The 18,676-nt window shown below is 39.2% G+C and overlaps 1 protein-coding gene across 3 annotated transcripts in view; it reads left to right on the top strand.

Annotated features, from left to right (window-relative positions):
- Positions 1-65: 65 nt before the first annotated feature.
- Pcdh10 (protocadherin 10) overlaps positions 66-18,676 on the top strand; it is a 59,178-nt gene continuing 40,567 nt past the window's right edge. For all 3 annotated transcript variants that reach the window (XM_032898444.1, XM_032898446.1, XM_032898445.1), the window contains exons 1-4: positions 66-3,519; positions 5,102-5,160; positions 5,669-5,775; positions 14,198-14,503. In XM_032898444.1, the coding sequence (XP_032754335.1) occupies positions 889-3,519; positions 5,102-5,160; positions 5,669-5,775; positions 14,198-14,503 (3,103 nt within the window). In that variant the 5' untranslated portion in view covers positions 66-888. The remainder of the gene's footprint in view (positions 3,520-5,101; positions 5,161-5,668; positions 5,776-14,197; positions 14,504-18,676) is intronic.

Raw genomic sequence — 18,676 nt, 5'->3', positions numbered from 1 at the left:
GATTGGTTGGCAGAATGAGGGCGCTGCGCAAAAACAGAGAAGCCGAGCGCTCGGAGCTCAGAAACTGCCAGCCGAGATCACAAGCATTGGGGCTGAAGCAGGAGGCAGGATGGACTGAGAGGAAAAGAGGCAGGTTAGAGGGAGAGAGGCTTGGAAAGGGAACAGCAGAAAAGAAACCGCTGGTTTTGTTCACAGCAAAGCGAGAGCCAGTGGAGTTGAGGACACAAGACTGTGAAAGCCAAGAAATGCAAAGAGAGGCAGAGGGAAGAAAATGACAAGAGGAACGTCCATCCGGAGAAATGAAGAGAATGAAAGTTTTATGCTGCAGAACGGCTCCGTGTTTTTCCGGCACAAAATTCTCTCGCTGTCTTTAAGCCCGCTCGCGTTTGCCAGCCGTTGATATCAAGAGGCATGTTCAGTGGTGCCGGCAGCTTCTCCTCTTCCTTCTTTTCCTCTTCATCTTCCTCCTCCTCCTCTTCTTCCTCCTCCACATTCTCCTCCCATCAGCAAGAAGACAAACCTAGGACAGTCTTGAAATATCGAAATTTCCTCCTTGGGATTTGCCAGCGCCGCGTTGCGCCAACACTGTCGGAATAAAGGAGGCTGACTATTGTATGATCGTTATTTTATTAATTGGTCAGTGGGAAGATTACGGCTGAGCATAGGGGACATCTGTCACCCTTTCTGCGCTAAGATTGAAAAATGAGGCTGGATTTGGAGACGCTCTAAAATGAAGCAAAAGGAATAAAAATTTTTAAGACAGCCACAGAAGCCCCCACGCAGCACACTTTTATTTATATTTTTTAGATTATTATTTTTTTGGTGTTTGGGGGGAGGTGATCGGGTAGCTAACTGGCTACGGGGGAGCTGCTTCCTTTCCTTTTGGAAATGATTGTGCTGTTATTCTTTGCCTTGCTCTGGATGGTGGACGGAGTCTTTTCCCAGCTTCATTATACTGTGCAGGAGGAGCAGGAACATGGCACTTTCGTGGGGAATATCGCTGAAGACCTGGGCTTGGACATTACAAAACTTTCAGCTCGCAGGTTTCAGACGGTGGCCAACTCACGGACCCCTTACTTGGACCTTAATCTGGAGACCGGGGTTCTATACGTAAACGAAAAGATAGATCGTGAGCAGATCTGCAAGCAGAGCCCCTCTTGTGTCCTGCACCTGGAGGTCTTTCTGGAGAACCCGCTGGAGCTGTTCCGAGTGGAGATCGAAGTGCTGGACATCAATGACAACCCTCCCTCCTTCCCAGAGCCCGACCTGACGGTGGAGATCTCAGAAAGCGCCACGCCAGGCACCCGCTTTCCCTTGGAGAGCGCCTTCGACCCAGACGTGGGGACTAACTCCTTGCGAGACTACGAGATAACCCCAAACAGCTACTTCTCACTAGACGTACAGACCCAGGGAGATGGCAACCGATTCGCAGAGCTGGTCCTGGAGAAGCCACTGGACCGAGAACAGCAAGCGGTGCACCGCTACGTGCTGACCGCGGTGGACGGGGGAGGGGGGGGAGGAGGAGGGGAAGGAGGGGGAGGTGGTGGGGGAGTCGGCCTGCCCCCCCAGCAGCAGCGTACTGGCACGGCCTTGCTCACCATCCGAGTGCTCGACTCCAACGACAATGTGCCGGCGTTTGACCAACCCGTCTACACTGTTTCCCTACCAGAGAATTCTCCCCCTGGCACGCTAGTGATCCAGCTTAATGCCACCGACCCTGATGAAGGCCAGAACGGAGAGGTCGTGTACTCGTTCAGTAGTCACATTTCGCCCAGGGCTAGGGAGCTCTTCGGACTGTCGCCGCGCACCGGCCGGCTGGAGGTGAGCGGCGAGCTGGACTATGAAGAGAGCCCAGTGTACCAGGTGTATGTCCAAGCCAAGGACTTGGGTCCCAATGCTGTGCCTGCGCACTGTAAGGTTCTGGTGAGAGTGCTGGATGCCAACGACAACGCACCAGAGATCAGCTTCAGCACGGTGAAAGAGGCGGTGAGCGAGGGTGCGGCCCCTGGCACCGTGGTGGCTCTGTTCAGCGTAACCGATCGGGACTCAGAGGAGAATGGGCAGGTGCAGTGTGAGCTGCTGGGAGACGTGCCGTTCCGCCTCAAGTCTTCCTTCAAGAATTACTACACTATTGTGACAGAAGCCCCTTTGGACCGAGAGGCTGGGGACTCCTATACCCTGACTGTGGTGGCCCGCGACCGGGGCGAACCTGCACTCTCCACCAGTAAGTCGATCCAGGTTCAAGTGTCAGATGTGAATGACAATGCGCCGCGCTTCAGCCAGCCAGTCTACGACGTGTATGTGACAGAAAACAATGTGCCGGGTGCCTACATTTACGCGGTGAGCGCCACGGACCGCGACGAAGGGGCCAATGCAAAATTAACCTACTCTATCCTAGAGTGCCAGATCCAGGGAATGAGTGTCTTCACCTACGTGTCCATCAACTCAGACAACGGCTACTTGTACGCCCTGAGATCCTTCGACTATGAGCAGATCAAGGACTTCAGTTTTCAAGTGGAAGCCCGGGACGCCGGCAGTCCCCAGGCGCTGGCCGGCAACGCCACTGTCAACATCTTGATAGTGGATCAGAACGACAACGCCCCCGCCATCGTGGCGCCCCTTCCGGGGCGCAACGGGACTCCAGCCCGCGAGGTGCTGCCGCGCTCTGCCGAGCCCGGCTACCTGCTCACTCGTGTGGCTGCAGTGGACGCGGACGACGGCGAGAACGCCAGGCTCACCTACAGCATCGTGCGGGGCAACGAAATGAACCTATTCCGACTGGACTGGCGCACCGGAGAGCTCCGCACCGCTCGCCGGGTCCCAGCCAAGCGCGACCCCCAGCGGCCTTATGAGCTGGTGATTGAGGTGCGCGACCACGGGCAGCCACCCCTGTCCTCTACAGCCACCCTGGTGGTTCAGCTGGTGGATGGAGCCGTTGAACCCCAGGGCGGGGGCGGGGGCGGAGGTGGAGGGTCCGGGGAACACTTGCGCCCCAGCCGCTCTGGCGGCGGGGAAACTTCACTGGACCTCACACTCATCCTCATCATCGCCCTGGGCTCCGTGTCCTTCATCTTCCTGCTGGCTATGATCGTGTTGGCCGTGCGCTGTCAAAAAGAGAAGAAACTCAACATCTACACGTGTCTCGCCAGTGATTGCTGCCTCTGCTGCTGCTGCTGCGGCAATGGGAGCTCCACCTGCTGCGGCCGTCAAGCTCGGGCGCGCAAGAAGAAACTCAGCAAGTCAGACATCATGTTGGTGCAGAGCGCCAATGTCCCTAGCAACCCGGCCCAGGTGCCGGTAGAGGAGTCCGGAGGCTTCGGTTCCCATCACCACAATCAGAACTATTGCTATCAGGTCTGCCTCACCCCAGAGTCCGCCAAGACCGACCTGATGTTCCTGAAGCCCTGCAGCCCTTCCCGGAGCACAGACGCTGAGCACAATCCCTGTGGAGCCATCGTCACCGGGTACAGCGACCAGCAACCAGACATCATTTCCAACGGAAGCATTTTGTCCAACGAGGTAAGGCTGAAGCGAAAGAACCACCATCTCTCATCTCCTCCATCAGAAAGCCTCCTTTAGCCCGGCCCTGCATCTCCTCTGGTGCACTGTGTATTTTAAGGTGTTAGCGTGTTTGTGTAGCTGTGGGAAGGCGAGGATATTTGGGTCACCTTTTCTCACCTCTGGGTGTGTAACCTAACTTCCGTGTTGTTCTTGACTGCGCTCCACCCCCTTTAATTTTATTTTCATTCCCTCCCCCCATTTGCTTCTTTGCACCCTCGGAGCTTCCTCCTCCTTCTACTATATTTAAGGTTCTGCCTTCTTTCAAACCTGGGGGACATATGAGAAAAAGCTTGGAGGGAAAGGGAAGTGTGGGGGAGGGGCCTATCACTGACAAAGGTCTTTTTTCTCTTTGCATCTGTCCCAGGCATTAATAAAGTTGATTCAATTTTGGTTTGTTTATCGCTGTTTTCAGTCGCGTGTACCAGTGAGCAATAGATTGTTTAACTTTATATGGTTGCCTAAATTGGATTGCATGTTTAGTGATCAGTTCCTTCTCTGAAAAAAGAAAAAGAAAAAAAAAACAAAAAACAAAAAAACAAACCTCACAACCATCAAATCAATTCTGCTCTGGACAGCTTTAACACAAGCTCTTGAAGCCGAATGACCACACAGTGTGAATTTGAATGAAGTACCTTTGGCACAGAACCCTGTAAGAGTAAACTACAGGAAGTAAACTAAAGGAAGCTTGAACAATTGTCTTAAATCTATCGGTTCAGTAATAATTACTTTCTTGCCACTTTTTTATTCTTGTTTTGAAGGAATTGCCTACTGTTAGCTTCTTTCTTTAACAAAGAATTTGGCTTGTCAATTCCAATTTCTTTTTAAAAGGTAGAGACACAGTGGCAAAGATGAAGGGTGGGGAGTGGGGAAAACCGTGCAAAACTAAGTTTGGACTGAGAGGGTGTGTGGGCCTTGGGGAGCCTGCAGAGGGCCTCTGGAGGGAAGATGGGGCAGGATTATGACAGTCTCTCTTGGCATCTCCTTATTCTAAGTCTCACATATAACAATTTGACTTCACAAATATTTGTATAGCTCACTTGTATCCTAAGTACCTTTGAAAAATAAACATCGAAATCATTCGAGAAAATATCCTAACTTTTTCTTATTGAGCGTGCTGTTTTTTCTTGTGTCCATTCGTATTCACTTAAACACTCTATAGACAAATGAAAGAGAAGATACAGATTACAATCAGGGTAATTTTATGGGAGACACAACAGTTTATTAAGCCTAGGTATAAGGGTTTTGTTTGTTTTATCCTTTGCATTCTCCTTTTAAATAAGACACATTTACTGTGGGCCAGCAAGTCTGTTTATTTCTTTTTAAACCATTACACCAGAATTAGAGAAATCTAGATTCTAATGTCTCTCCACATTTCTTCTGTTCCTAGTCAGCAATCATCAGGCTGTGGTCTTATGAAAACCTTAAAATATGCACAATATATACATGTGCTTAAATCCAATAGAGTTCTTATTCTCAGAAGCAGGATGATCACTGCACCCTCTGAATTTTAGTGCTCTTTATTTATTTATTTTTTTCCTAGAATAAACACCAGCGAGCAGAGCTCAGCTATCTAGTTGACAGACCTCGCCGAGTTAACAGGTATGAACTATTTTCAATCCTTAGTTTTGTGTGTGAACATTGTCCTACCTCACATAAGTAGGAAGTAGGTGTATTATTTCATATAAAAAGGCACAACGTATAAAGCATTTTATCCATTGAGGCAGGCATAACTACTGTATATAATTTATTTACCTCTGTACTGTTTGCTATACAATATATTTTCATTTGTATAAAAATTATAAAATACTTCACTAGCTTCCATGACTTATCCACATACATGTTCATATATATCTTATTTAAAAAGACTTACACATGTACTTAGCTCCAGTCATAGAATAATGGGCAAACTTTGCATGTTTTATGTTGCAATTGACTGAAGGCTCCATTTTTAGGGAGTTATATTTAAGTGGTAAAATTGGGCTTCATGTGAAAATTCCAAGAGTCTGCAGCACACATCTGTGACCATGTGGTGGCAGAAGAATGTTTTCTGTGTTTCTTCAACTTTTTTTTTTTTTTAATTCTAACATTCTCCTTTTTATGTTTCTAGTTCTGCATTCCAGGAAGCTGACATAGTAAGCTCTAAGGACAGCGGCCATGGAGACAGTGAACAGGGAGACAGTGATCATGACGTCACCAACCGTGGCCAGTCAGCTGGTAAGTGTGATCAAAGAGCAATCCAAATACCCATTATATAGTTATTTATTTAAATGCATCTCCAATGGATGATGGGTTAGGTAATGATCTGTCTTCTATTGGTCATTGTATGCTCAAAGGAAAGTTGTGAAAAGTATTATATCTCTTTGGAGTGTTGAGGTTAGGAATTAGTTGACCAGTGGCCCATGATTGAGCCCTAAATTTAAACACCATGCATACCAGAGAAACATATTTTGCATACCAAATATCACTTGAGAAGGAATGATGTTAAAAGTCACAAATGGGTTGAAAGTCTAGTTTCCAGTTCTGGGTCTCTGGGCTTCAGAACATTAGTAACAGACATTTGATAATTAGTGTTGTTGAAGCATCTTTGATCTTCTCATATTTTGACAAGTATCAAAATCCGAACTCAAGCATTTGTCTATGTGGGCTAACTAATGGTCAAAGGAGGCAATTATAGTACAATATAGCTTTTATATTATATTTTACTTCAAATTTCAAATATGAATTTGTTCTTTAATGATGTATAATTTCTAATATTAATTACCAATACTAAAAGAACCCATAAGAAATAAACCATGTGCCTTAAGTTGATATAAAATCAGTTGTTGTTTTTTTTTTTTTCTGACTTCCATTTAGATTTCACCCATGAAAGATGTTTGCTGAATTCTTTCTTCCTAATTCTCTTTTTATTTGAAACACAAGGAGATAGGAAAGCCTGGGAAATTCTTGAAACATCTGAAAAATGTCCATCACTGGGCTGCCTCTGGGTGACACCTATTTCTCTTGACACTTGACCTTGATTTTATTCCATAAAATGATGGAGTTTTAATTTTCGAGGTACTACTAATCCTTGAGAGTATTCATTCCTTAACACACTTGGTAGCCCTGGGAATGGTGCTGAGGCACTATGTCAAAGGGCAGCCCACACCCAGTAAGGCCTGGCAGCCTTGGTGGCTACAAGCCTCTCAGTTGGCTAATGTGTACTCTATCTGTGGCTGCTTAGTCTTGGGAAACCCAGGCAGGAGGAAAGGGAAAGAAAGGCTGCTCAAGGGTCTCTTTATATTGCTGCAAGTCATTAATATGCAGACCTAATGAGACTTGAGAACTGCCAAGAATCCCCGGAGGTCCCTGCCCCTTGCGGGCCTTCACGCTAAGTGAACAGAGCATCTATTTAGTGTCTGGGATCCTGACAACAAACCAGATCTTGCCAGCAGTTTATATGTGAGTACAAAGTCCCTTTCATGTTTGCCCTATATGTGGTATATGATTTATTGTTATCATTTAAAAATTCTACGTTTAGAACTATTTGTTTCTATTTTCCGCAAGTTTCTAGTTTAACCCCAGCCTCTTACAACAAAAGGTTTGGCATCAGAAAAACTGCTACATGTTTCTTTGCATATATTTTATTTCTTTCCCACCCTCTCCCTTTTGTGGTTTTCTTTCTTTTTCTTTAAGTAGAACCCCAGTCCCAGTGAGCATTTTAGTAAGCCCAGTCACTTAGAAATACAAAATGAGCCTAATAATCTATGCAAAGGAAAAGGAATGAATAAAAGTTCTCAAGGCTAGGTTTGTTACATAGATATTCCTGGTAGCTGTCTTCATGCAAGCTCTTTTATTTCACAACACAGTGTTGCTATTTTGTTAATGATTCTTTCAAAGAATTTGGGGATTTTTAGAGACTTTTAAGGACCATTAAAATGCTAAAATGCGATCTGCCCCAGGTTTTAAGTAGGCAAGGCGGGGTGTAGTTTTCATCCTCTAAGTGCTGAACTTTTTGCCCCCGTATCTAAGTTGTTAAATGTGTAAAAGTGATATAGAATTACCACTCCATTTATGCAGCTCAGAGGTAACAGGGAGACACAATACACTGGGCACAATTGTTGCTGTTTTTCAGTTGTAAGGAAGCACTTACAGTGAAAAGTAATTGCACCTTTGTATTGAATTGTAATATGCTTAATTTTATAGTAAGAAGTATTCTGATTCTTTTGAAAGTAAAAACTGTGAATGCATAAAATTAAAATGTCTTTTACTATGTGATGTTTTGCAGCTCATATTAATGTTTTATATTATAAGCCTCACAGTGAGTAGCAGAAGTTATTTCGGAAGTCAAGGTTGTTTAAAAAAAATGGATTTATTTCTTTGTAAAGACAACCTATGGTGATCTTCCAAATGTTCCAAATTTTCTAGTTAAACAAATCTCACTACATATGTTAGGAGAAAATGTAAAGTGAATGGAGTCAAAGTGGAAAGATTGAAGATCCCGAATTCTCCCCTGAGCTGTGTCTCTTCCCAGGGCACAACGTGGCCTACTGTTTCACCTGTTCCAATTGTCTAACTTTTTTCCTTACATCTTCAATGTTTTCTATTGCCAACCTTACCTTATGCTTACATATCTGCACATGCAATCTATCCTTTCCTTAATTGTTTTCATTTTTTTGTCCTTTATTTTTCCCCTTCTTGTTTTTCTGCTATCTAAGCCTGCAACAGTCCCAAACCTTCACAGAAAGGCTGCTGACAAGAAGGCAGCTGCAGAGTCACATGAGCTTTCTCCGTTGGCCACTGCACCTGGCTCACAAAATTATTGGGCTTGACCACTGCTCCCTGGCACTCTGCTTTCTGTAGCCTTGTCAAGGTGCTTTCCGTTTTTTTCAGTGCACTATTGATGTATCGGTTAGATATGGCAGAGGTCCAGGAAGATGTGGTGAAGGCCTGCAAAAGCCATCACAAGAGGGAAAACTGATTAACCACAGCCAAAGGGCTAAAAAGTAGATTAGAAAAATTTCCAGGCTTCTTTAGTAAGTCAGTATATTAAAACATTTAGTTTTCCTATCTTAGAATAAGGATATAATCTCTTAGTTGTATGATTTTAAACATTATTAATATCATTGAGGTATATTTACACAAATCTATTTAGTTGTAAAAAAACTGGTCTTCATTAAATGTCTATGCTATGAAAATACTATAAGTTATAAATTTATTTTCATGCCTATCACTTTCAAAAAATATACTAAAAGGAGAATCCTTGGTAATTTAGTCACTTTTAGCATCTAAAAATTGCCAGCTTTGTCTTATACATTTTTTTGTTAAAAAATTTAAGGTATTTGTTAATCATGCATGGCAAACTATTGAATATGAATTTAAAAGTAAAATAACTTAAATTATCAGTATTTTAAAGATAATAGGTAAAGTATATCATGTATTATGTTAAACCATTGGAAGATAACAGCATCTGCAAGACAGTACTTAATTTTCATGAACTAAAATATTTTTTCTTAATTTCATTAAGATTTCAGATGTTGGCAAATAAAGCTTTGATTTATAAATAAGGGGAATTCACTCCAGTTGTTTACAAAAATTTGTTCAAGTTTCTGATGAATATATGAGATATATTCTGATAATGTGAAGAGGCTTATAACTTGAAAATATATAGAAGACAATAACTAAAAGTACGTGGTCAAAGGTATATGCATTTTGAATGGTGATAGGATAGGATAGAATTTTGATGTGCATTTTTTATTTATTAATGTTAGTTGTAATGATAAATATCTGTCCCTGGCATATTCTTGTAGTTGTAGTTAATATCTATGAAATGCTTTGAGATATCTAGAAAGATGGCTAGAAATTTTCTCAAAAATCGTTTGTTTTCTTTAAATTTGTTTTGTCAGACATACTGAAGGTTTGATTAGGAAAAAAGTATCGTTTTGAAAGGAACGCAAATTGGAAACACTTATAATTTTCTTAAGCATAACAGTTCCCAGCAGGACCATCTACTGCTACTGACTAAAATATAAATATGTGTATCTTAAAACTTATCTGGATCTATCTCTGTAAAACAGGCAGTTTCTCATATCCGCTGTCATAATTGCAAAATAGCTTATTCCTGAAGACTGGACGAAAATGATTGGAAATAATGATTGCAAGTAAACTCACATACTTTAAAACATTTAGTATTTGTCTCCAATAGCATTTGAATACTGAATACTAAACAAATACTAAGTAGTATTTTAAAAATGTGTCCTGTGTTTTCATGTCTGTACCCATAAAATAGGTTTATTTGTAAATGCGTTCGATAGAGAAAATATTAAATTAAACTTACTAAAATCTTGGGATTTCAATCTGAGCCCTAAGAATTAGTGAGAACAATGTGGATGCTCGGATTCACATCACAGGTACTGGAATTAGCTGTATGTCCTGTGGTCACGTTTTTCAAAACAAGTTAAATGCATTTCTATGTATTTCGTAATTACAGTAACAGAGTCAATGTGACTAATGATAAATCATAAAAGAACGTTGTTAGTCATCTACCGGCTCTCCCGTGTGAGGACCCTTAATGAGATACGTTCATTTCATTCTCAAACTATTTATCTAAGTGACAAATGAAAAAGTCCATTCTCTATTAATTTCTCTGTTGCTTATTTGAAGTTTATTGATTATTATGTGGTTTTCATTTTCATTTCTGTATCTGATTTTTCCTCATGAGAAATAGAGCCACTCATTTTACTGATAAAACTGGTGAAATACTCAGGCCCTATTCGAGAGACCTCACCTTCCTCTCCAGTCATGTATAAGGATATATAATATTGCCAAAAACATCCCACGCTATCGGTTTATACATTTATTGAAAGCATCGCTTAACAATTTTCTCTCTTATTGAGTGACCCTGCTTTTGCCAAGCTTTCAATGTTCCTTAATTTTTGTCAATAACGTGCAGTGTGTACTTTTTATATATTCTCAGTTCATACAAATTTTTATAAAATCTGAGAAAATTTTAACCAACCCTTAGTAATTAGCGGATATAGAAAAAAATCACCTAGTTTCAAGATGAAAAAAAAAAGGTACAATTAAATATAAAATTATATATAAAAGTAATTTCTACCAAATATCTTCTGGTAACATTGAGAAATATCACTGTCATTAGTTTATTACTAAGATGACAGCAACCTGAATTACAATGAATACTTGGACATGAATACATAAAAAAAGATTAATGATAAAAGAACATTGTTAGTCATCTAACAGCTCCCCAGTGTGAGGACCCTTAATGGGATACATTTATTTCATTTTCAAACTATTTATCTAAATGATAAATGAAAAAGTCTATTTTTATATATTTAGATGTATTTACCCATTTAAAATGATATGCACCAGTTATATGAAGAAAATATTACATCAGTGCCTGTTTTTCAATGATCTAATATAACAATTATAAATTAATTTTTTAACGTAATCATCTACAGTTATTCAATTTATTATATTATATTTATTTATTACAAGTTTTATTTTCTCTCATTAAGTTACATCTGACTCAAGTTTTCCCACATTCCTCCTAATCCCTCACACTACCTCCCTTCTTCATTCCCCCATTTCAGTTCCCTTTTTTTAAAAAGCAGACTTTCCAGGAATATCCACTCAACATGGCCTACCAAGATATGATCCGACTGGGCACAAAGCCTCAAATTAAGGCTGAATGAGGCAACCCAAAGAGATGGAAAAGGTTCCCAAGTGTAGACAAAAGAGTCAGAGGTACCCCAACTCACACTGTCAGGTGTCCAGAAGAACACCAACAAAACAACATTAACATTAACGTATTTGCAGAGGACCTAGCTCAGGCCCATATTGGGTTTGTGGTTCTGTGCACCATGAACAAAATGGGTCCTATTTAAATTTAAAATAATTATACATAATTATTTTTATCCTAAATGTGACTTCTGTGACACAGAAGAGCCTTCTTTTTCCCACCCACCACTGTATCAAATTAATGAAATTTAAGCCTCAGTGGACCCAAATACAAGGCATGTTCCTGGGATGCTGCCTGCACACCATATGAACATATAACATGAATGTTCTTTTTTTCTTTGAACATGCACATCTTTTTGCAGAAAGAAGATGTGTATAGAGTGCAGTAAAACATCATCAGGATTTTTATTGTGTTTCATGTCAGATTTTGTAGTCCCAATTTTAGTATTTAAACTCGAGATTACCTGCTAGTTGTTAACTTTCAGGCTTGTGAATGACAGTCATTCATAGGATGCTATAATCAGAGGTGGACTTAGCATTATACATAGATTTGTATAAAATGAAAAGACATTATTTAGTGGGATTAATAGATGGTAAACAACTTGGTGTTGTTTCCTCAGAAATAGTTTTGTAGTTAATGGCCTTTAACTCTAAAACTATTGTAGAAGTTCTACAAGTTTTATTATTTTGAAATATTTATTATTTTCTATAATCATTTTCAAGTACACTTGCATGTAAATCAATGTGTAACACAGTACTTCAGTTGAAACATTAAAGCTTCTTTTGCGAGCTCAAAGATTTCTAGATACTTATGAAATTAAGAATAAAAGGTACTCATTAAATAAATATTCTGTGTTAATTTTTAATACCACAGTTTTTCATGCATTTCAAAGATTTTATAATATAAATTAATCATGCTTTAGTTATTTGAAATTAATCAAAATTATATTTGCCAGATGTCTCAGTGGGGAAAGGTCCTTGCAGCTAAATCAATGAACTGAGTTTCATCCTTACTAACCACATCATGGAAGGAGAGAAACTACCTATACAAGTTGTCCTCTGACTTGACCCTGTGCCTTGGCATGTATATACACTCACACAAACATTCTCTCTCTGCCTTTCTCTCTGTGTCTATCTGCCTCTCTCTGTGTGAATGTCTATCTGTCTCTCTGTTTCTCTCTCCTCTGTCTGTCTGTCTGTCTGTCTGTCTGTCTGTCTGTCTCTCTCTCTCTCTCTCTCTCACACACACACACAAACAAACAAAACAAATAAAAAATGGATATAATTTTAAAACACTAGAAAATTTTATCAACATTTAAAGCATTCAATAGATGAAGTGATCTTTTTGTTTAATGTTCTTTTCGGTGTTGTGCTATACACCAAACGTGTATCAGGCTTGGCATGGTGGAAGGGAACTGTAGCCTCAGTATTTGGGAAACTAAGATGGACAATTAAGAGCTTCAAGCCATCCTAGACTACTTAGCAAGTTGTAAGTCAGCCTGGGCTATATGGCAAATCCCTGACTCAATGATCAAAGCAATTGAAACAAAATGATATTTGATACTATTCCGTAGCTCTCAAAACTTCTTAGACTAGTGAGATAGCTAAGTCAGGCAAGTGCTTGACTTGGAAGCCTGAATGTAAACCCCCAAGTACATCCAGCCATGGATGTGTTCCTGGGTACTTGTAATCCCAGAGCTGGGGAGGAGGAGACAGACAGAACCCTTGAGGTCACTAGCCAGACAGCAGAGCTTTCTTGGCAAGTTCCTGGTCAGTGGTCCATGCCAGACTCGGCCTAGCTCTACCCTCCAACCCCCCAAAAAAACCCTCAAAACCCCAAACAAAACACAGTGGATGCCATCTGATCTGCACAAATATTTACACCTGGACACACACACACACACACACTACACACAGTTCTTGTATGTGATTGAAGAACTAGACTTCCTTGGTCAGAATCCGGTCAGATTTAGCAGTCTTCTCAGTCTAAAGAGGGTAGCAAAATTTGTGGTAACATTTTCAATCTTGTTACATATTAACTTAGTGTTGACTCTGACAACTAGTTATGTGCAGGAGAGCATTAAGGAATATGTTGATATTATTTGTAGCCAATTCCCACCGCATTTGGTTACATTAGCTACACTAATTATAGTCATTTGTTTGGGGTTTGTGCAGGGTCATAAGTAATAACCTCTTTATAGGCCCATGGATTGTCAGCCTTCTGGTGACAGATATCTTTAGAAACCCATTTTCCAGGAAACTAAGAACCATTCTTTTCCTACTCATGGAATGTTCAGAATTCTAGATTTTGATTGTTTGTCAATTTGGGCTGACTCTCTGTCCAAGTTCACCTCCAGTTTGAAATCCAAAGTCTGTAGTCTAACTGTTGCCAGTGCTTGGCATAGCTTCCCTGTGGTGGTAGGAATAGTACCTGGCAGACTGTTAAGGACTGTTGTTTAAGATGCCTCAGTAGCTGGGATCGCTACAGTACCAGACCCACAGAAGGTTTTTCAAATATTTCTCTTCTACTCACTATTTCCTCAACTTTTAAGAAGTTAACACCCAGCCCCCCCCTTTTTTTTTGCCAGTATTCTGATTTGAGATTCCGTATCTGAGATTTCTTTGCCACTGAGTCTTATCTTTTACATTTGCAGATCCTTTTTGTTTGTTTCTTTGTTTGTATTTTTTGTCGTTTTGTTTAAATCCTGTTTAATTCACAGGAGAACTGCTGCTAAGCGTATTTGGTTTCCATCAGATTAAGAGAAAGCATATTTGGGCACATGTCTTCACCTATCACCACTACATTGCCTGACTTTTCCCCGATCGTACATCCAGCCACGTTGAATACATCTGGAGTTCCTTGTCTTTTCTCCTTTCCTTTCTATGACTTCTCTTCTTTCAGGTATGGATCTTTTCTCCAATTGCACCGAGGAATGTAAAGCGCTGGGCCACTCTGACCGATGCTGGATGCCTTCTTTTGTCCCTTCGGATGGACGCCAGGCTGCCGATTACCGCAGCAACCTGCATGTCCCTGGCATGGACTCTGTTCCAGACACCGAGGTCTTTGAACCTCCAGAAGTCCAGCCTGGGGCGGAGCGTTCCTTCTCCACTTTCGGCAAAGAGAAGGCCCTGCATGGCACCCTGGAGAGGAAGGAGCTGGACGGATTGCTGTCTAATACACGAGCGCCTTACAAACCACCATATTTGAGTAAGTATCACACAGAAGCCTACATCAAAGTATTTCCTCTTGAGAAGTGAAGTTCCACATTCTTATTTCAGTTTCAGTACTTAGAAAATTTGATGACAATTGTTTTTAGGTTTATCCAGTATTCTAGGATGGAAAACTGAACAGTTAGCAGGACGATGGGCTCTGACGTTAGGGTTCTATTAACAATAAAACATATGCTTTAGCGGCTTTATACGGAAAATATTCTCAGATGTTCTTTATTTGTCTAGAGTGTGGCACTCTTGCTCACTTGATTTCTGTGGACGGCTATACCAAAGGCAGAGGAACCTGAGTCTTGAATTTATCAGTGGAGTCCTTTTGGGAATTTGAGGGATTGTGGAGATCAAGCTGAGGGATTTTTGTGTTCCAGGCAAGCATTGTACCTCTGAGTTATGTCTCCTGGCTTAGGCTCATGTTTCCTAATGATATCGGCTGCTATCATCAACTAATTGTGATTTTATCATAGGATATTAAGCACCTAAGACCAAGTTTAGAAAGCAGTGTAGACTTCATGTTCAGTTTTCCCTATAGATATTAGTGGTTTGCTGGTGAGGACTCACGTCCATAATCAGAGCCAGAGGTACTGTGCGGCAGAGGCAAGGATGATTTTGGAGCACTGAGACTGCAAACAATATCAGTTCAATATTGAAACTGTATTTTCTAAGTGAATTATCTTATACAGTAACTATGACCAGTAAAAATGCTTGGAGGCTATATGATAGGTTTCCTTCAAGGATCTTGGTAATAAAATTATCCCATTTAATATCTGTCCCATGACATCTTTTCCTTTTATGCAATGGATGAATACTATTTATTTATTCAATCTTGGTTAAGCCAGGCAAGTAATAATTGATAGATGTAAAACTCCTGCAACTTAATGAAAAATCAAAATCAACCTGGTATTGAAATATCCATTCCATTTGATATTTTTCATCTTCTCATATCAAGAAAAATATTCTTTGCGGTATAAGCCAGAAATAATAAATGAGACATTCTGGAGATGTTATTGTTCCTACTGGGGCTGATAAAACAGAAAAAATAAACCTCAAACTGAACACACACACACACACACACACACACACACACACACACACACACACACTCATTTAGCCCTTAAGACTATGTAATGTAAAACCACATAATAAACCTATAAGGCCATGGCTTCTAATATCAGGCAATAAGAAGCTCACTGGGGCTCTTATCAGATTCACAGAGATGACAATGGTGACTATGCTGTGTTTTAGAAAAGATTCTATTCGGATTCTCAACTTACATAGAAACACCATTGACTCCGTGGGAGATTCTGCTTTAGTATTTCAGAGCATGTTAATTACGCCTTTTGTGAATCACTGATATTTGAATAGCCTTCGTCTTATTTTTATTATACGAAGCATAAGTGCATAAATTATTGAGAGTCTTAAGATCCAAATTTAAACATATTCACACATTCTAGTTTATTCAAAGTGAGCAAAAGAATCAAAGTTTATAATGGAGAACCATAGTGAGTTTTTCCTCAAACTCAATTGTAGATTTGAAACTTTATTTGCTCTTAAAAATAAAATGTTTCTAAAGCAGTCTGAATATTCCCTCATTGTTTTGGGCAAATCTATGAATCCTTATCAGCAATTTCAATAGGAAAAATCAAAGGATATATGATTCTAAGGAATCAAAGTTTATACTTTTAAATGAATGGTAATATTTTATATAAGGATATTTTGTCAGGGAAATACACTACACTAACAACCGAAAAGCAATTCCCTTTTATAATAGTAATGAGTACAATACTTGGCAAATTACACTTACACATAAAATTGTTACATGTAAGAAAGTATTAACTGACTAGTTTTTATTTTTAATAATGATCATAGTAATCATATTTATATATATAAATATCAGTACTGTTCTGATTTTACTGTAAATTTTTCTATTTCATCAGAATCTATTATTCTCATTAGAAGCCTGAGTTCAGGGACCATTGATTTTATTAGTATGTGTGCTAACATAATCAAATTAGAAATCTATTATTGTATCAGATAAATTTATATTTGTTTTCTTATTGTTTGATTGTGTCTATTAGATCAAATTAGTCTCTAATCACAATCTATATATTTTACTATCCATTTTAGCCCATTGACACTGTTCTAATACCTCAGTGTTTGGATTGAAATATGGCCTAAGTAAAGAATAAACACAGAAAAAATAATTGTATTCATAATATAATTAATCCACCCAGGAATTTGTCTAAATTTCTTCTTTTACAATTAATATTTTAGAGATGTATGACATGTTAGACTCAGATAATTATCCTTAAATTTACATCTTGACCCTAACTTAATAGACTATTCAATTTTATCTTTAGTTGAATAGTACGTACTTTATGCCCAAGCTGTTCCTGACCATCCTGTCATATGGTGAGAGGATTTAACACTATGTCATTTATCATCAGGAATGGAAATATTCTCATCTTCTAAATTAAAAACCACATCCCTCATGTGATTTAAAAAGCTAAAAATTGACACTAATTACTTGCTTTTAATCAGAATGTTTAGATAATTATTGAGGTTGCTGTTTTACTTTTGTTAACTATGCATTTAGTTTTATAATGAGTGTAATGCATATTTGATGTTCAGGGAAGTAGCTACATATTTAGTAATTTTTGAAAGTTTCCAAAAATGTCTAGTGAGAAAGCTGCAATTTATATAATAATGATGAAGAAAGGACAACATGGATAAAAATACAAGTTAGATCCTTGTCTATGCCAGTAACTTCTGAATATCATATGTCGTATGGTTTTCCTTAATTTTTAAAACTCTGTACTAACTTTTGAAGAAAAAAAGAAAAGGTACAAGGTGCTTGCATGCATTGAAATTGGTTTTCACTTTGAAGTGGCCATCTTAAAAACGTCAGACCTTCTCTCTTAACACATAAAACAGCATCCACAAATCTCGGCATGATCTGCTTTCTCGAGAAAAACTTAAAACAACTGGAATCAAGTTGACCAATTAACTTGACCACATCTACCAACACTTCCATAATCGCAAACATTGTTGCCAGACCTGTTTTCCTACTTATATTACAGAACTATCATGGCAAACCTGTAGCAAAAATATATTGTGGAAACAAATATACCCAGATTTTCCTGAACTATTTCTTTTCGTTTAGCTTAGCCACACTTGCATTTTATTAAAGTAATAAAAATTCTAAAACACAAGTTTAACTTTTAACTAAAATTAATAATCGATTTCACCAATTTAAAAAAAAACAACTTAAAATGAGATAAGGCATTCTATAGAGATTAGACATGACATTGAACTTTTCTCATAAGTGTTCTTATGATAGGTTTTTAATTATAGACATTTTATTTAAAGCATTCACATCCTTCAAATGAAACAATGTGTCATTTGAAAAATTCTGGCTAATATCAGAAACTAGGAAACAATAATAATTTGTCACAGAGAAGAGATAGATGGAATGAAACAAAGTATTATTTCAAACAATCTGGCTAGTATAAAGAAAGGAGAAAAAGGAATACTTTACCATAGAGAAGAAGAGATACATCAGTGAGAAAAGTGCTTGCTTTGCAAGGAGGACAGCCTGGGACTGTTAAAACCCAAAAGCTGACAATGGCGAGGCTGAGAAGACTATGCCCCTGGGCTTGCTGATTAGCTAATCTAGGTTTGTTCCAGGTTCAGTGAAAGACCGTATCTCGGAAGAATGAATAAATAAAAGAAAATAATGAATAAACGTAAAAAAAAATAAGGTATGCTAGTGATTGACGAACACAGACAGTGTCAACATGTGCTGCTTTGCTCGTGAGCCTACACACATGCACCCCACATGGATGCCAATGTGTATGCACATGTGAACAAACACACACACACACACACACACACACACACACATACAGAGGCACATAAAAATTAGCTTGAGGAATTCAGTTGTTACAATATGTGTTACTTATGTAATTGACAAAACCCTGAATAATTAAAACAATATTTGGAACTACTCCTGCATATATTTTACTATTACCTTGTTTTCCCTTAAGATTTTTGTCAGTGCATCAGTGTGGTACAATTTAGACAGCTGAGAAGCAAGGCAGTAATAAATGCCTAAGAATAAACAAAGAAAAGTTCTAATGATTTTTTTTTAATTTAA

Source organism: Rattus rattus, chromosome 3 (genome assembly GCF_011064425.1).
Source record: "Rattus rattus isolate New Zealand chromosome 3, Rrattus_CSIRO_v1, whole genome shotgun sequence".
Taxonomy (NCBI): domain Eukaryota; kingdom Metazoa; phylum Chordata; class Mammalia; order Rodentia; family Muridae; genus Rattus; species Rattus rattus.
This window is presented reverse-complemented; position numbering and strand designations above follow the sequence as displayed.